Genomic DNA, 13,345 nt, shown 5'->3' with positions numbered 1-13,345 from the left:
CCCTTTCCTTTCCTCCTCCCCTTCCCCACTTCCTTTCCCATCTGTCCCAGTGCAAAACCTTGTTTGAGTCCCAGCAAAATCCGAAGTGTCTCAGCCTGATCTGGCTCCATTTTGGGGGGGGCCTGGCCTTCATTTTTTTTATTTATTTATTTTTTGCTCCTAAGAGAAGTTTGCAGAAACAACCCAGCTCAAGTTAACCGCAGGCAGAAATGGCCCAAAGCCCACCTCCTCCCACCCCCACTGGGCAACAGACAGATGTAAAACCCAAAGCCAAAGAACGGCTTTTGGTCCGGGGTCAAAAAGCAGACGGCGCAGAAGCCTTTTTTCTGGGTGCCAAGAAAAAAAACATAATTTAAGGTGTTGATAATTCAAAATTTTCAAGTCCAAAGCACCTCGCCTTCCTCATTGGGGGGGGGGGGAATATATCGGCACCCCCTTTGTGAGCAGAGTCAGCCACACGCAAAAAGACTCTCCGCCTCTTGAAAGGAAATTCCCCTGAGCCCCTGCAGTGGCTCCTTGTCCATGGAGTCTTTCCCAGGTGGGGTGACCGGGAGGGAGAAGGCAGGAAGAAGGGTGACCGGGAGGGAGGGACAATAAACCCCACAGATTGGGGGAGGAGGGGAGGAGAAGCAGAAGGAAGGGGAGGAAGATGAGAAGAAGGGGAAGGGATACAGGAGGAGGAGGAGGAGGAGGAGGAGGAGGAGGAGGAGGAGGAGGAGGAGGAGGAGGAGAGGAGGAGGAGGAGGAGGAGGAGGAGGAGGAGGAGGAGGAGGACAATGACTCTGGATCCTTGGTTCTCTTTGAGCTTGGAAGATGACGATTGTGGGGTCCTTAGTGTTCTCTAAGCTTGGTGGATTTTTTTTGCAGATGTTTCATGACCCAAATGGGTAACAGAAGTGCTAGAAAGGAGGGAGGGAACGAGAAGGAGGAAGAGGAGGAGGAGGAGGAGGAGGGAGGAGGAGGAGGAAGAGGAGGAGGAAGAGGAGGAGGAGGAGGAAGAGAAGGAGGAAGAGGAGGAGGAAGAGGAGGAGGAGGAGGAAGAAGAGGAGGAAGAGAAGGAGGAAGAGGAGGAGGGGGGAGGAAGAAGAGGCGGAGGAGGAGGAAGAGGAGGAGGAGGAAGAGGAGGAGGAGGAGGAGGAAGAAGAGGAGGAGGAGGAGGAGGAAAAGGAGGAGGAGGAAGGAGAGGAGGAGGAAGAGGAGGAGGGAGGAGGAGGAGGAGGAGGAAGAAGAGGAGGGGAGGAGGAGGAGGAGGAGGAGGAGGAAGAGGAGGAGGAGGAAGAGGAGGAGGAAGAGGAGGAGAGGAGGAAGAGGAGGAGGAGAAGGAGGAAGAGGAGGAGGAGGAAGAGGAGGAGGAGGAGGAAGAAGAGGAGGAGGAGAAGGAGGAAAAGGAAGAGGAGGAAGAGGAGGAAGAGGAGGAGGAAGAGGAGGAGGAGGAAGAGGGAGGAGGAGGAGGAGGGAGGAGGAGGAGGAAGAGGAGGAGGAGGAGGAAGAGGAGGAGGAGGAGGAAGAGAAGGAGGAAGAGGAGGAGGAGGAGGAAGAAGAGGAGGAAGAGAAGGAGGAAGAGGAGGAGGAGGAGGAAGAAGAGGCGGAGGAGGAGGAGGAGGAGGAAGAGGAGGAGGAGGAGGAAGAGGAGGAGGAGGAGGAGGAAGAGGAGGAGGAGGAGGAGGAGGAGGAGGAAGAAGAGGAGGAGGAGAAGGAGGAAAAGGAGGAGGAGGAAGAAGGAGGAGGAGGAGGGAGGAGGAGGAAGAGGAGGAAAAAGAAGAGGAGGAGGAGGAGGAAGAGGAGAAAGGGAAGGAAGAAAAGAAGGGGAGGAGGGATACAGGGACAGTGGAGAAGGAGCAGAGGGGAGATGGAAGTAAAGGAAAAGAAGAGAAGGATGCAGGAAAAGAAGGAGAGTGGAGAAGGAGATTAGGGAAGAAAAGGGAGGAAAAAGATAAGGGACGCAGGAGGAGAAGGAAGAAGAAAGGAAAAGAAAGGAAAGAAAAGAAAAGAGAAGAGTGGTGATGGAAGGGGAGAAAAGAAGATAAGGGATGCGGGAGTAGAAGGAGAGTGGAAATGGAAAGGGAGGAAAAGAAGAGAAAGGGTGGAGGAGGAGGAGAGGGAGGAGGAAGTGATTGCTAGCCTCAAATATTCCTGGCTTCTGTGTGCCTGGGCCCTTCCCTTAGTGCAAAGCTTCACCTCCGACTCTGATCATCCTCTTCTCCCCATAACAGTTGATCACGCCACACGCAATCCGGGTCCAGACGCCACCCCGGCACATCCCCGGCGTGGTGGAGGTGACGCTCTCCTACAAGTCGAAGCAGTTTTGCAAAGGGGCACCTGGGCGGTTTGTCTACACAGGTAAGCGCTGGGCACGAGGGAGGGTAGTGTGAGAAAATAAGGGGGAGAGACAGGAGTTTACGGCTTCTGCCATGGGACGGTTGAGCCACAAAGCTGATGGCCAGGAGTCAGGCAGTGCCCCAGCACTGCTGAAAGGAAAGAGGGGAAAAAGAAAAGAAAAGAAAAAAGAGGGGAAGAAGGAAAAAAAAGAAAGAGAAAGAAAGAAAGAAAGAAAGAAGGAAAGAAAGGAGAAAAGAAAAAGAAAGAAAAGAAAGAAAGAAAAAAGAAAGAAAGAAAGAGGAAGGAAAGAAGGAGAAAGAAATAAGAAAGGAAAGAAAGAAAAAGGAAGGCGGGAGGGAGGAAGGAAGGAAAGAAAGGGAAGGGAAGGAAGGTTTATATAATGATTATTCAAAGCTAAAACAGCACTGAAAAAAATGACTTATGACCATTTTCCACACTTAGGTCCGTTGCAGCATTCCCCATGGTCACATGATCAAAATTCAGCCAATTGGCAACTGGTTCATATTTACGACCATTGTTGCGTCTCAAGGTCTCGTGATCCCCTTTTGCAGCCTTCTGACGAACGAGGTCAACGGGGAAGCCCGATTTCCTTAACAACTGGGTTCCCAATCCCCCCGCCCCACCAGTGATTCACTTAACAACGGTGGCAAGAAAGGTTCCTAAAATGGAGCAGGGCTCACTTCCACCACCGTCTTGCCTAGCAAGAGAAATTCAGGGCTGCCCTGTGGTTATAAATCGAGGACTTCCCATATATAAGAGAGGTGTGTGGAGGATACGTGAGCTTGGCAAGGAATCGCAAGGCCGCCACCAGGTCCAAGAAATGATTGCAAATCTAGTCCGACAGATGCCGGCTAGAAAAGCGTGCAAAATTACGCTCAATTGCAGCTTTTTGTTATTGTTGTTGTTGTTGTTGCTTGTTTGGCTTAATTCATGTTATTTTGTCGGCAGGGGAAGCAGCCGTTTTATGACAAACTGAAAACTTCATCCTTTAGGGTGGTTTTGGGCCTTCCGTTGCAAGCTAATCTGGCGTGGGTGGGAGGTCTTTTTTACCCCCTTCAACTGGCTGTCGCCCAAAGTGTGCTGCCAAGCAGAGTTCTTAAGGACTAGAAACTTGATTTGGAGGGGCGTGTGGAATCATTACAAAAGTGATGTTGACATGGGGGATAAGTATATGTGTGTGTGTGTGGGGGGAAATCATACTATTTTTTAGCAACTTTTACCAGTTAAAGTTTCCACTCGTTCCGGCGTTTCCAGAGGTGAATTTTGATAAGTTTGCCTTTTTTTTTTTCCCCTGCTTCTATAACGGTCTGGTTTGGCACAGCAACTGGACAGGACAGACACAGACTTCGATGGGTAGTTAGGACTGCAGGAAAACAACACACACACACACCAAACAATTGCAACCGGCCTGCCTTCAGTTGAGGACCTGGATATTGCGTGGGTCGGAAAGAAAACATCCGCAGACCCCTCACGTCCTAGGCATAAACAGTTCTAGCTCCTCCCCTCGGGATGGCACTACAGGGCATGGCAGGCCAAAACCACCAGACACAGGGACGGCCCTTTTTTTCCCCTCCCTCGTGCCATCGCTCTGCTGAACACCTAATTCACACAGCTCTTGTCCGATGTCTAAGGATATTCACTCCCTGTAGTAGCCCTGTATTTATTACTCTTATCCTTCTCGTCTTTCATATCACCTTCTCCTATTGCTATCTTATGGTTACATTAATTTTTTGTTTGTATGTAGGAATAGGATAGGATAGGATAGGATAGGATAGGATAGAATAGAATAGAATAGAATAGAATAGAATAGAATAGATGGTGAATGGGATGGGATAGAAAGGAATAGAGTAGAGTAGAGTAGAGTAGAATAGAATAGAATAGAATAGAAAAGAATAGAATAGAATAGAATAGAATAGAATAGAATAGAATAGAATAGAATAGAATAGAATAGAATAGAATAGATGGTGAATGGGATGGGATAGAAAGGAATAGAATAGAGTAGAATAGGAATAGGAATAGGAATAAGAATAGAATAGAATAGAATAGAATAGAATAGAATAGAATAGAATAGAATAGAATAGATGGTGAATGGGATGGGATAGAAAGGAATAGAATAGAGTAGAATAGGAATAGGAATAGGAATAAGAATAGAATAGAATAGATAGAATAGAATAGAATAGAATAGAAATACAGAATAGAATAGAAATACAGAATAGAATAGAATAGAATAGGATGGGATAGGATAGGATAGGATAGGATAGGATAGGATAATGAAGAATAGAACAGAACAGAGCAGAACAGAATAGATGAGATGGTGAATAGGATGGGATCAGATGGGATGGGATAGGATAGAATAGGATAAAATAGAACAGAATAGAATTGGATAGGATGGTAGAGGGGAGGAGAGGAGAGGAATGGAGAGGTAGAGAAGATAACAGAATATAGAACGGAATAGAATAGAATAGAATAAAATAAAATAGAGTACAAAAGAATTCTTTATAGGCCAAGTGTGATCAGACACACAAGGAATTTGTCTCCCGTGCAAAAAGCTCAGTCTACATGCAGAACAACAAAGTAATCATAAGATGGGATGGCTGCCAAGGACCCTCCCCCTCCTTGCCTCTCCTCCCGGACATAACCCTAGCCAGGAGGGGTACGTTATAGCCCCTCCCTCCCGTTGCATGACTAATCTTGTATGCTGTGGCCTGGAAAAGGGGTCTGCAGGGATGGGGGCAGCAGAAGGAGCCCAGGAAATCAATAGCAATTAAGGTTGCAGAGAGGCTGCCCAGAACTGAAATGGTAGCATATGTTTACACTAAATCAAGCAATCCATCTTCATCCCAATGTAGTAACGAAGCACATGCCAATCTGGGCTTTGGGGGGGAGGGAACGGAGGAGGGGGAGGAGGAGGAGTTTGTTCAGGGAAGCTGCGTGCGTCTGTTGGAGGGGATCCAGGAAAAGGGGGCGGGGGTCCCTGATGCGCTGGGCTTGCTATTTATTCTTATTTATTTAATGCCTTTATTATTTTTGCAAATAATAATTTTTGAAAACAGATGTATTACGCCTCCCTCTTCCTCCTGTTTTCCGCACAACAACAACCCTACAAGGTGGTCTGGGCTGAGGAAGAGGGAGAGGCCCAAAGCCACCAGCTGGGTTTTCGTAGCTGACCTCAAACAGCTTAGAGAGGGCTGGAACGGCTTTAGATTTGGATGGGAGACCACCAGGAGATCCTAAGGCAGCAGATGAGAACAGGAAGCTGCAGCGAAGCACTTTCAGACCGCTGCCACGAAAATGGCCCCTACGCATTGCAAGCCCAAGGTTGCGGTCAGCCGAGCTTGAGCCAGCTGGACGCTGAGACTGCCAAAAAGGCCATCCTAACTTCGCAAAGAGAATTAGCGTCAATTAAGGAGCCTTGGCTTCAGGCCTACCATCCCTAAATCCCAGCCTTTTAGGATGTGGCTGTAAGAATCCCTGCATTTGCATAGGATTGGTACTGCCTATAGCAAAAAGGACAGGTAGTCCTCGGTTTAGGACCACAGTTGAGCCCGGCATTTCTGTTGCTAAAGCGAGACAGTTGTTCCGTGGGTTTTGCCACATTTTATGACCGTTCTTGCCACAGTTGTTAAGTGAACCCCGGCAGGTGTTAAGTTAGTCATACGGTTGTTAAGTGAATGACTTCAATGAGAGAAGCAACCTAGAACTAAGGAGAAATTTCCTTACAGTGAGAACAATTAACCAGTGGAACAACCTGCCACCAGAAGTTGTGAATGCTCCAACCCTGGAAGTTTTTAAGAAGAGATTGGGCAACCATTTGTCTGAAATGGTACAGGAATTTCCTGCCTGAGCGGGGGGTGGGTGGGTGGGGTGGGGTGTTGGACTAGAAAACTTCCAAGCTCCCTTCCCACTCCGTTATCCTCAGGGGTGGGATTCTACCAGTTCCCACCTATTCACTAGAACTGGTTGTTCACATTCTAAGCAGTTGGGAGAACCAGTTGTTAGAAGAAATTCCTGGGCTAATCCTGTAAGGAAGGCAGGAAGGAAACATTCTGGTGTTGCTTACAGAAACCGCCTCTCCATTAACCCTTATTACATTCTTGGCAGGACTGGACTTCCTGTCTCAGGAACGTTTCTGGAGTTTTCTTTCCCTCCTTTGCTGGTACTTTGCTTGCTTGGAATGACCATTCAAAGTTACAATGGAGCTGAAAAAGTGACTTATGACCGTTTTTCACACTTACGACTGTTGCAGCATCCCCACAGTCACGAGAGGCCAGGCGAGGAGATGCATGCCTCGATTGTGAGTGATGTTGAGTTGGCCACGCCCAGCCAACAACATGACCACCAAGCCACGTCCACCCAGTCACATGACCACCAAGCCACGCCCACCAACTAAGTCACGCCCACAGAGCCGGTTGTTAAAAAATTTGAATCCCACCCCTGGTTATCCTATCCTGTTGCTCGTCAAGAGGTCACTAAAGGAGATCACGTGGCCCCAGGACACCGCAACCGTCGTAAAGATGAGTCAGTTGCCAACCATCTGGATTTTGACCACGTGACCACAGGTGTGTGTGTGTGTGTGTGTGTGTGTGTGTTTGTGCAGCAACCATTGTGCGTAAAACAGTCACCGAGTCATTTCTTTTTTTCACTGCCATCGTAACTTGGAACGGTTGCTAAACGAACCGTTGTAAGTTCGAAGACTATTTGATGCTCTTTGCACCCTGCAAAACTGATGGCTTCCTTCTTTCCACGCCTAGCCCTGAATGAGCCGACGATCGATTATGGGTTTCAGCGCTTACAGAAGGTGATCCCCCGGCACCCAGGCGACCCCGAACGCTTACCAAAGGTAAGACACACACGTCCCCACACCCCACTCTTCCCTTCAGCCTCTCAGCGTTGCGTCGATGCGTCTAAACACCGGCTGCGTTTTCATTTCCACGCCAAACAGAAGTTTGTTCTCTGGTGGGTTTTTTTTCCTTTTGAATTTTCTGATGAGGGTGAGAGACAAACCACAGAGGAAGAAACATTTAGGAAACCTGGTTTTCTTCTCTTTCGGCTGGGTGGGTTTGTCATCGGCAGGGAGGTATGTTGTTGTGGTTGTGGTGCACACCCAAACACTTGTGCACATACCAACACACTTATCTGCACACACATATATGCACACCATGGCAAGAATCCAGAAGGACACGCTCCTCATTACGCCTTGATGAGCCTTAAGGGACATCAGCGCCCACACACACGTACACACAGGTGTATGCACAAGCACACATTTGTGTGCACAAATATACATGCACACAAGGCAGAGGGCTCACACACACACTATGCATCGTGCCTGGAGGAGCCTCAAGGGACATCACCACCAACCCACATACACATACACAAACAAGCACATGTGCATGCACACACAGGTGTGCGCGTACATACATTCACGCGATGCAAAGGGCCCAGAAGGACACACTCCGCATCATGCCTTGATGAGCACTTCCACATACACACACACACATTTGTGTGTGCACAAACACACAAACACCTAGCTGCCCAAACATACATGCACCCTATGCAAAGGGCCTAGAAGGACATGCTCTGCGTCACGTCTTAACAGATAACAGATAATCAGAGTTGGAAGGGACCTTGTAGGTCATCTAGTCCAACCCTCCGCCCAAGTGGGAGACCCTACACCATTCCTGACAAATGGCAGTCCAACCTCTTCTTGAAAGTCTCAAGTGATGAAGCTCCCACAACTTCCCGGGGGCCACTTTTGTTCCATGGGTGGATTGTTCTCACTGTCAGAAAGTTTCTCCTTATTTCTAGGTTGAATCTCTCCTTGTTCAGTTTCCATCTGTTATTCCTTGTCTGGCCCTTCAGGTGCCTTGGAGAATAGCTTGACCCCCTTTCTTCTCTCTGTGGCAGCCCCTCAAATACTGGAAGGCTGCTCTCCTGTCTCCCCTGGTCCTTCTCTTCCCTAGACTAGCCAGGCCCAGTTCCTGCAACCGTTCTTCATATGTTTTAGCTTCCAGTCCCCTAATCATCCTGGTTGCTCTTCTCTGCACTTTTTCTAGCATCTCAACATCTTTTTTATAATGTGGTGAACAAAACTGAATGCCGTACTCTAGGTGTGGCCTTACTAAGGCTTTATCAAGTGGTATTAGTACCTCCCTTGATCTCAATTGTATCCCTCTGTTAATGCAACCTAGAATTGCATTGGCTTTTTTGGCTGCTGCTGCACATTGTTGGCTCCTATTTAGCTGGTTGTCCACTAAGACTCCAAGATCCCTCTCCCAGTTCCTGCTATTGAGCCTGGTTTCTCCCAGTCTACATGTGTCCTTTGGGTTTTTCTTGCCTAAGTGTAGGACTTTCCTTTCCTCTACATTGAATTTCATTTTGTTAGATACGGCCCAGGGTTCTAGTCTTGTCGAGATCCATCTGGATCTTCAGCCTATCTTCTTGGGTGTTAGCTCTTCCTGCCAGCTTAGTATCATCTGCAAATTTGGTGAGTTCCCTTTCTATTCCCCCATCTATGTCATTAATGAAGATATTGGCAAACCTCAAAGGAGGTCTCCCCCACCCCACGCATACACACACACACACACACACACACACAGAGTGTAAAAGGCCCAGAAGGACCCGTTCCAGTTACTCCTTGAGGACCTTAAAGGGACTTCCGGGAGGGAAGTGGGATGGCGTAAAGACCAACCAGGATTCCTCAAAGACCCGGAGGAGAACGTGGCACCCATCCACCGACAGGCTCCTGCCACAGCGACTGGGTGCCTCTCGCTCGGGCCACCGCCGTCCTTGGGAAATCCGGCTGATGCTTGTGGGCAGCGCGCAGCTGGAGGCAAGAGGGACCGCAGAAGGGGAGTGACAGCTGAAGGCAGCCGCCAAATTGGAGCCATTAATCATGGCTTGACACAGACGCAGGAGAGGCTGTTTGCCTGCATGGCTTCCCCACCACTCCTGCCTTGGGGGGGGGGGGGGCTGACTCACGGTGGTCCTAACCCCCTCCCCCATCTCTCTGGTTTTTCTTTCTCCCCACCCCCATTTCAGCCCCATCAGCGAGTCTGGGGTCTCCTTCCAAGAAGGCCCTGCAGAGACTGTCAGTCCCTGGGAGAAGGACCTCTTTTTATCCAAGTTAATTGACTTTCAGGATTAGTTTTGCTGAGAGGGAGACAGGCAGGGTGGGTTTTCAAGGCCCGGCTTTCTCCTCCAGGAGGGAGTTAAGGAAATACCACAACAGATGCTGCATTGGAGATGGTTCTTGAGGTAGGCGGTCTCTGTATATGGAGGCTCTTCGTCTCACCTTTGTGTTGGTCTGAATTCTTTGGGGTAGGTGAAATTTGGACAATCGGTGCATGGAGTTATTTATATCTTGGGGGAGGAGGAGGAGGAGGAGGAATTAAGGATGTGAATGAAGAATGAAGGATCCTGACTACATCCTAAGTTGCAGAGCTTGCCAAAATTTTAAAACGCACGTTTTAAGAGAAAAAAAATAAACGAATCTCCCATTTTGAGCTAACTTTTTAGAAAAGGTGATTGAGCGAAGAAAGGAAAACCCCCAGAGGAAAATAAAAATACAGAGTAGAAGGAAAGGAAGAGAAATTAAGAAACAAAATTGCAGGGACGGAAAAGATAAAAAGGGCAGCCAAACGCAGGAATATGCCCTCCTATATACGAAAATATTAGGAATATGCCCAAGTTGGGCCAATCTGGATCCAAGCCAGTTTTCCTAAAATCAATCCTCTAAATTGTAGGTTAGTTTGATGTCGAAAGCCACAACCAACTGCCGAACCACAGCCAAATTGGAAACGCTAACTTTCGATTATCAGTTGTGTGTGTGTGTGTGTGTGTGTGTGAGAGAGAGAGAAAGAGAGAGAGAGAGAGAGAGAGAGAGAGAGAAGAGAGAAATAGAGAGGGAAGGAAGGAAGAAAAGGAAGGAAGGAGGGAGATGGTGATAGGGATGAGAGGAAGGAAGGAAAGAGGGAGGGAGGGGGAAGGAAGGAAGGAAGGAAGGAAGGAAGGAAGGAAGGAAGGAAGGAAGGAAGGAAGGAATTAATTCTCTGGCCACATCCTTCTCACCTTCTGCTTTATACCGTAAATTGTAAAAAAAGCAGAATCGACTCATCCGGCTGGGATCTGACTCTCCTTTAGCCAAGGCTCAGAGTGGGTAGCCAGGCTGGGCTGCTCATTCATCATAGTTAAGCAGCCTGTCTCAGTCACACACACACACACACACACAAACACCATAGCTCCTCAAGTGAGACTGTCAACAGTTAGAGCTATTCTGTCCACGTGTGTGTGTGTGCGCGCGCACAACTTTGGAAGGATGCAAAAGAAAGAGATTTGTGCTTTTCTGTCTCAGGGAAAAAAAAAAACTCTCTTGCAAACTACACAACCCTTGAAACTTTCCATTCTGGCCAACACAAAACAACAACAATCTCCTCCCTTCCCCCTCCGCCCAAAAAAAACCCCCAACAACCCCTGTGTGATTGTTGTGCTGCAAAGACTATAATCAATTGAACATTGAACCTGGAATATAGGTAGTCCTTGACTTACAACAGTTCATTTAGTGACCGTTTGAAGTTACAATGGCACTAAAACAAGCGATTGATGAGCCATTTTCACACTTACGACCGTTGCAGCATTCCCCCACCATCGCGTGATCAAAATTCAGGCGCTTGGCAACCGACTGGTATCTATGACGGTCGCAGTGTCCCCGGGGTCGACCGATCCCCATCTGACAAGCAAAGTCGATGGGGGAAGCCAGATTTGCTTAATGACGCTGTTACTAACTTATCAATGGCCGTGATTCACTTAACAACGGTGGTGAGAAAAGTTGTAAAAGGAGGCAAACCTCACTTGAGAACCGTCTCGTGTAGCACTGTAAAATCTGGGCTCAATTGTAGTCATAAGTCAAGGACTGCATGTGGAATGTGCGCCTTGCGGGGTAGCGCATCGTTCAGGCAGCAAAGTCAAATTTCTAGTCCTCATGAGAAGTCAAGGTTCCTTTTGGGTACCCGACTGGGGCTTTCAACACCAGCCTATCAGAACGCATGGGCAGGGGCACACAAGTGGGTCACGCAAGGCCACAAAAAAAATGGGTGTGTGGGGGGAAGGGAATGATGGAAAACTGATCCCCTTTCCCAGATCCCACTTCAGTTTCAGATAAAATATAAGTTCTTCTCGCCTTGCAACCTCCCCAAGAATTTCTGTCACTAAGCAAGGCGTTTGTTAAGTGAGTGGGACCCAACGTTATCACCTTTCCCCCCGCCCCCCAAGTTCTTAAACAAATCCCTGTCCTTATTAAGTGATTTGCACAGTCGTTAAACGAATCCCTATTGACTCTGGGAGTTGAAGCCCACCTGTCTTAAACTTGCCGAGATCAAAAAGATAATCAGAGTTGGAAGGGACCTCGTAGGTCATCTAGTCCAACCCCCCGCCCAAGCAGGAGACCCTACACCATTTCTGACAGATGGGAGTCCAGTCTCTTCTTGAAAGTCTCAAGTGATGAAGCTCCCACAACTTCCTGAGGGCAACTTCTGTTCCATGGGTTGATTGTTCTCACTGTCAGAAAGTTTCTCCTTATTTCCAAATTAAATCTCTCCTTGTTCAGTTTCCATCCATTATTCCTTGTCTGGCCTTTGCGGGCTTTGGGAAATAGCTTGACCCCCTTCCTCCTCTCTGGAGCAGCCCCTCAAATATTGGAAGATGCTCTCCTGTCTCCCCTGGTCCTTCTCTTCCCTAGACTAGCAAGGCCCAGTTCCTGCAACCGTTCTTCGTATGTTTTAGCCTCCAATCATCCCCCAATCATCCTGGTTGCTCTTCTCTGCCCTTTTTCTAGAGCCTCAACCTCTTTTTTATAATGTGGTAACCAAAACTGGATGCAGGACTCTAGGTGTGTGGTCTTACTAAGGGTTTACAGAGTGTTATTAGGACTTCCCTTGATCAAAAGCAGGAGAACCTCTCCATCCCTGCTCCCCAAAAGTCTGACTCTTGAGACGTTGTGGGGTGCAGGGTGAGTGGCAAACTTGTGGGGGCGAGGGGCGCAGGGGGGGAGATTGCCTTGCTTGCTGTTTCCTTCCCCAATCTCTCCTCCCCAGACAGTCTCTGCCCAGAGTTAAACCAACTGTTTTTGTGACGCCCACCTTCACGGCGAGGGGCTGGGGACTCGGTGTGTGCCGAAAACAGCTGGAGGCCACCACCACCCCCTCCCCCCTCCCTCCTCCATTACGGTATCGATCGGCGAGAGATTGCCGAAGACAGAAGAGCAAGTGGCCGTGATTGTTGGCACTTAGCTTGACAGCTATCCAATAGCCTTGAGATCCTGATGTATGGTCCGGAGAACTGCCCGGTTGGTCGTCTCTCTCGGTTGTCGGGAAGCTGGGAGAAGGAAAAGTGGAGCGGGGAAGGGGGTGGGGGTTGGGGGGTGGGGGGTTTCAGGAACGAAACCTTTCCAACCTGTGCCAGGGATTGGTCAGTGATGGCGTTCCTTCTCCCAAACAGGGTTAACGGGAGTCCTCGGCATACAGCCATCTGTTTAGCGACAGAGTTATGACAACCCCGAAAAAAGGAGTCACTCAAGTGGCTGTCCCAGAGGTGCTTTTATTTCAAGAGGCAACTGGACTTTCTGGTTTTTTGTTTTTTCTTTGAAGAAGTTTCGCTTCTCATCCAAGAAGCTTCTTCAGTTCTGGATGGTGGGGGATGGAAGGATTTCTACTCCTCGCAGACAGCTGGTTATTTGCATCCTTTTGAGAGAGCTGTTGAGGACGCTTGGAGGTTTATCTGTGTCCTTGGGGGGGTCACCTGAGTGGTGCAAATGGGTGTGGAGCCTTCCTGGAACTGCTGAAAGGATGGTGTTGTAGACTGGAAGTAGATGATGTACTATCCCTCCCCCATGTTGAAAGAGAGCTGTTCAATTTGGACATAGATGGCCTCTTTTTCAAACCAGAGGTCCCCTCTGTCCAGCATGTGGAGTTTATTGTCTTCCAAAGAGTGACCTGTGCCTTTTAAATGCAGG

At 48.6% G+C, this 13,345-nt stretch overlaps 1 protein-coding gene across 3 annotated transcripts in view; it reads left to right on the top strand.

The window, feature by feature from the left end:
• The window catches only part of LOC113450829 (transcription factor COE1-like), an 80,451-nt gene that overhangs the window by 48,289 nt on the left and 18,817 nt on the right, over positions 1 to 13,345 (top strand). For all 3 annotated transcript variants that reach the window (XM_087935694.1, XM_087935692.1, XM_087935693.1), the window contains exons 11-12: positions 2,214 to 2,340; positions 7,092 to 7,180. In XM_087935694.1, the coding sequence (XP_087791820.1) occupies positions 2,214 to 2,340; positions 7,092 to 7,180 (216 nt within the window). The remainder of the gene's footprint in view (positions 1 to 2,213; positions 2,341 to 7,091; positions 7,181 to 13,345) is intronic.

Source organism: Pseudonaja textilis, chromosome 6 (assembly GCF_049901715.1).
Source record: "Pseudonaja textilis isolate UNSWEBS1 chromosome 6, rPseTex1.2, whole genome shotgun sequence".
NCBI classification, from domain to species: Eukaryota; Metazoa; Chordata; class Lepidosauria; order Squamata; family Elapidae; genus Pseudonaja; species Pseudonaja textilis.
Note: the sequence above shows the minus strand (reverse complement) of the source record. Positions and strands in the feature narration are given on the sequence as shown.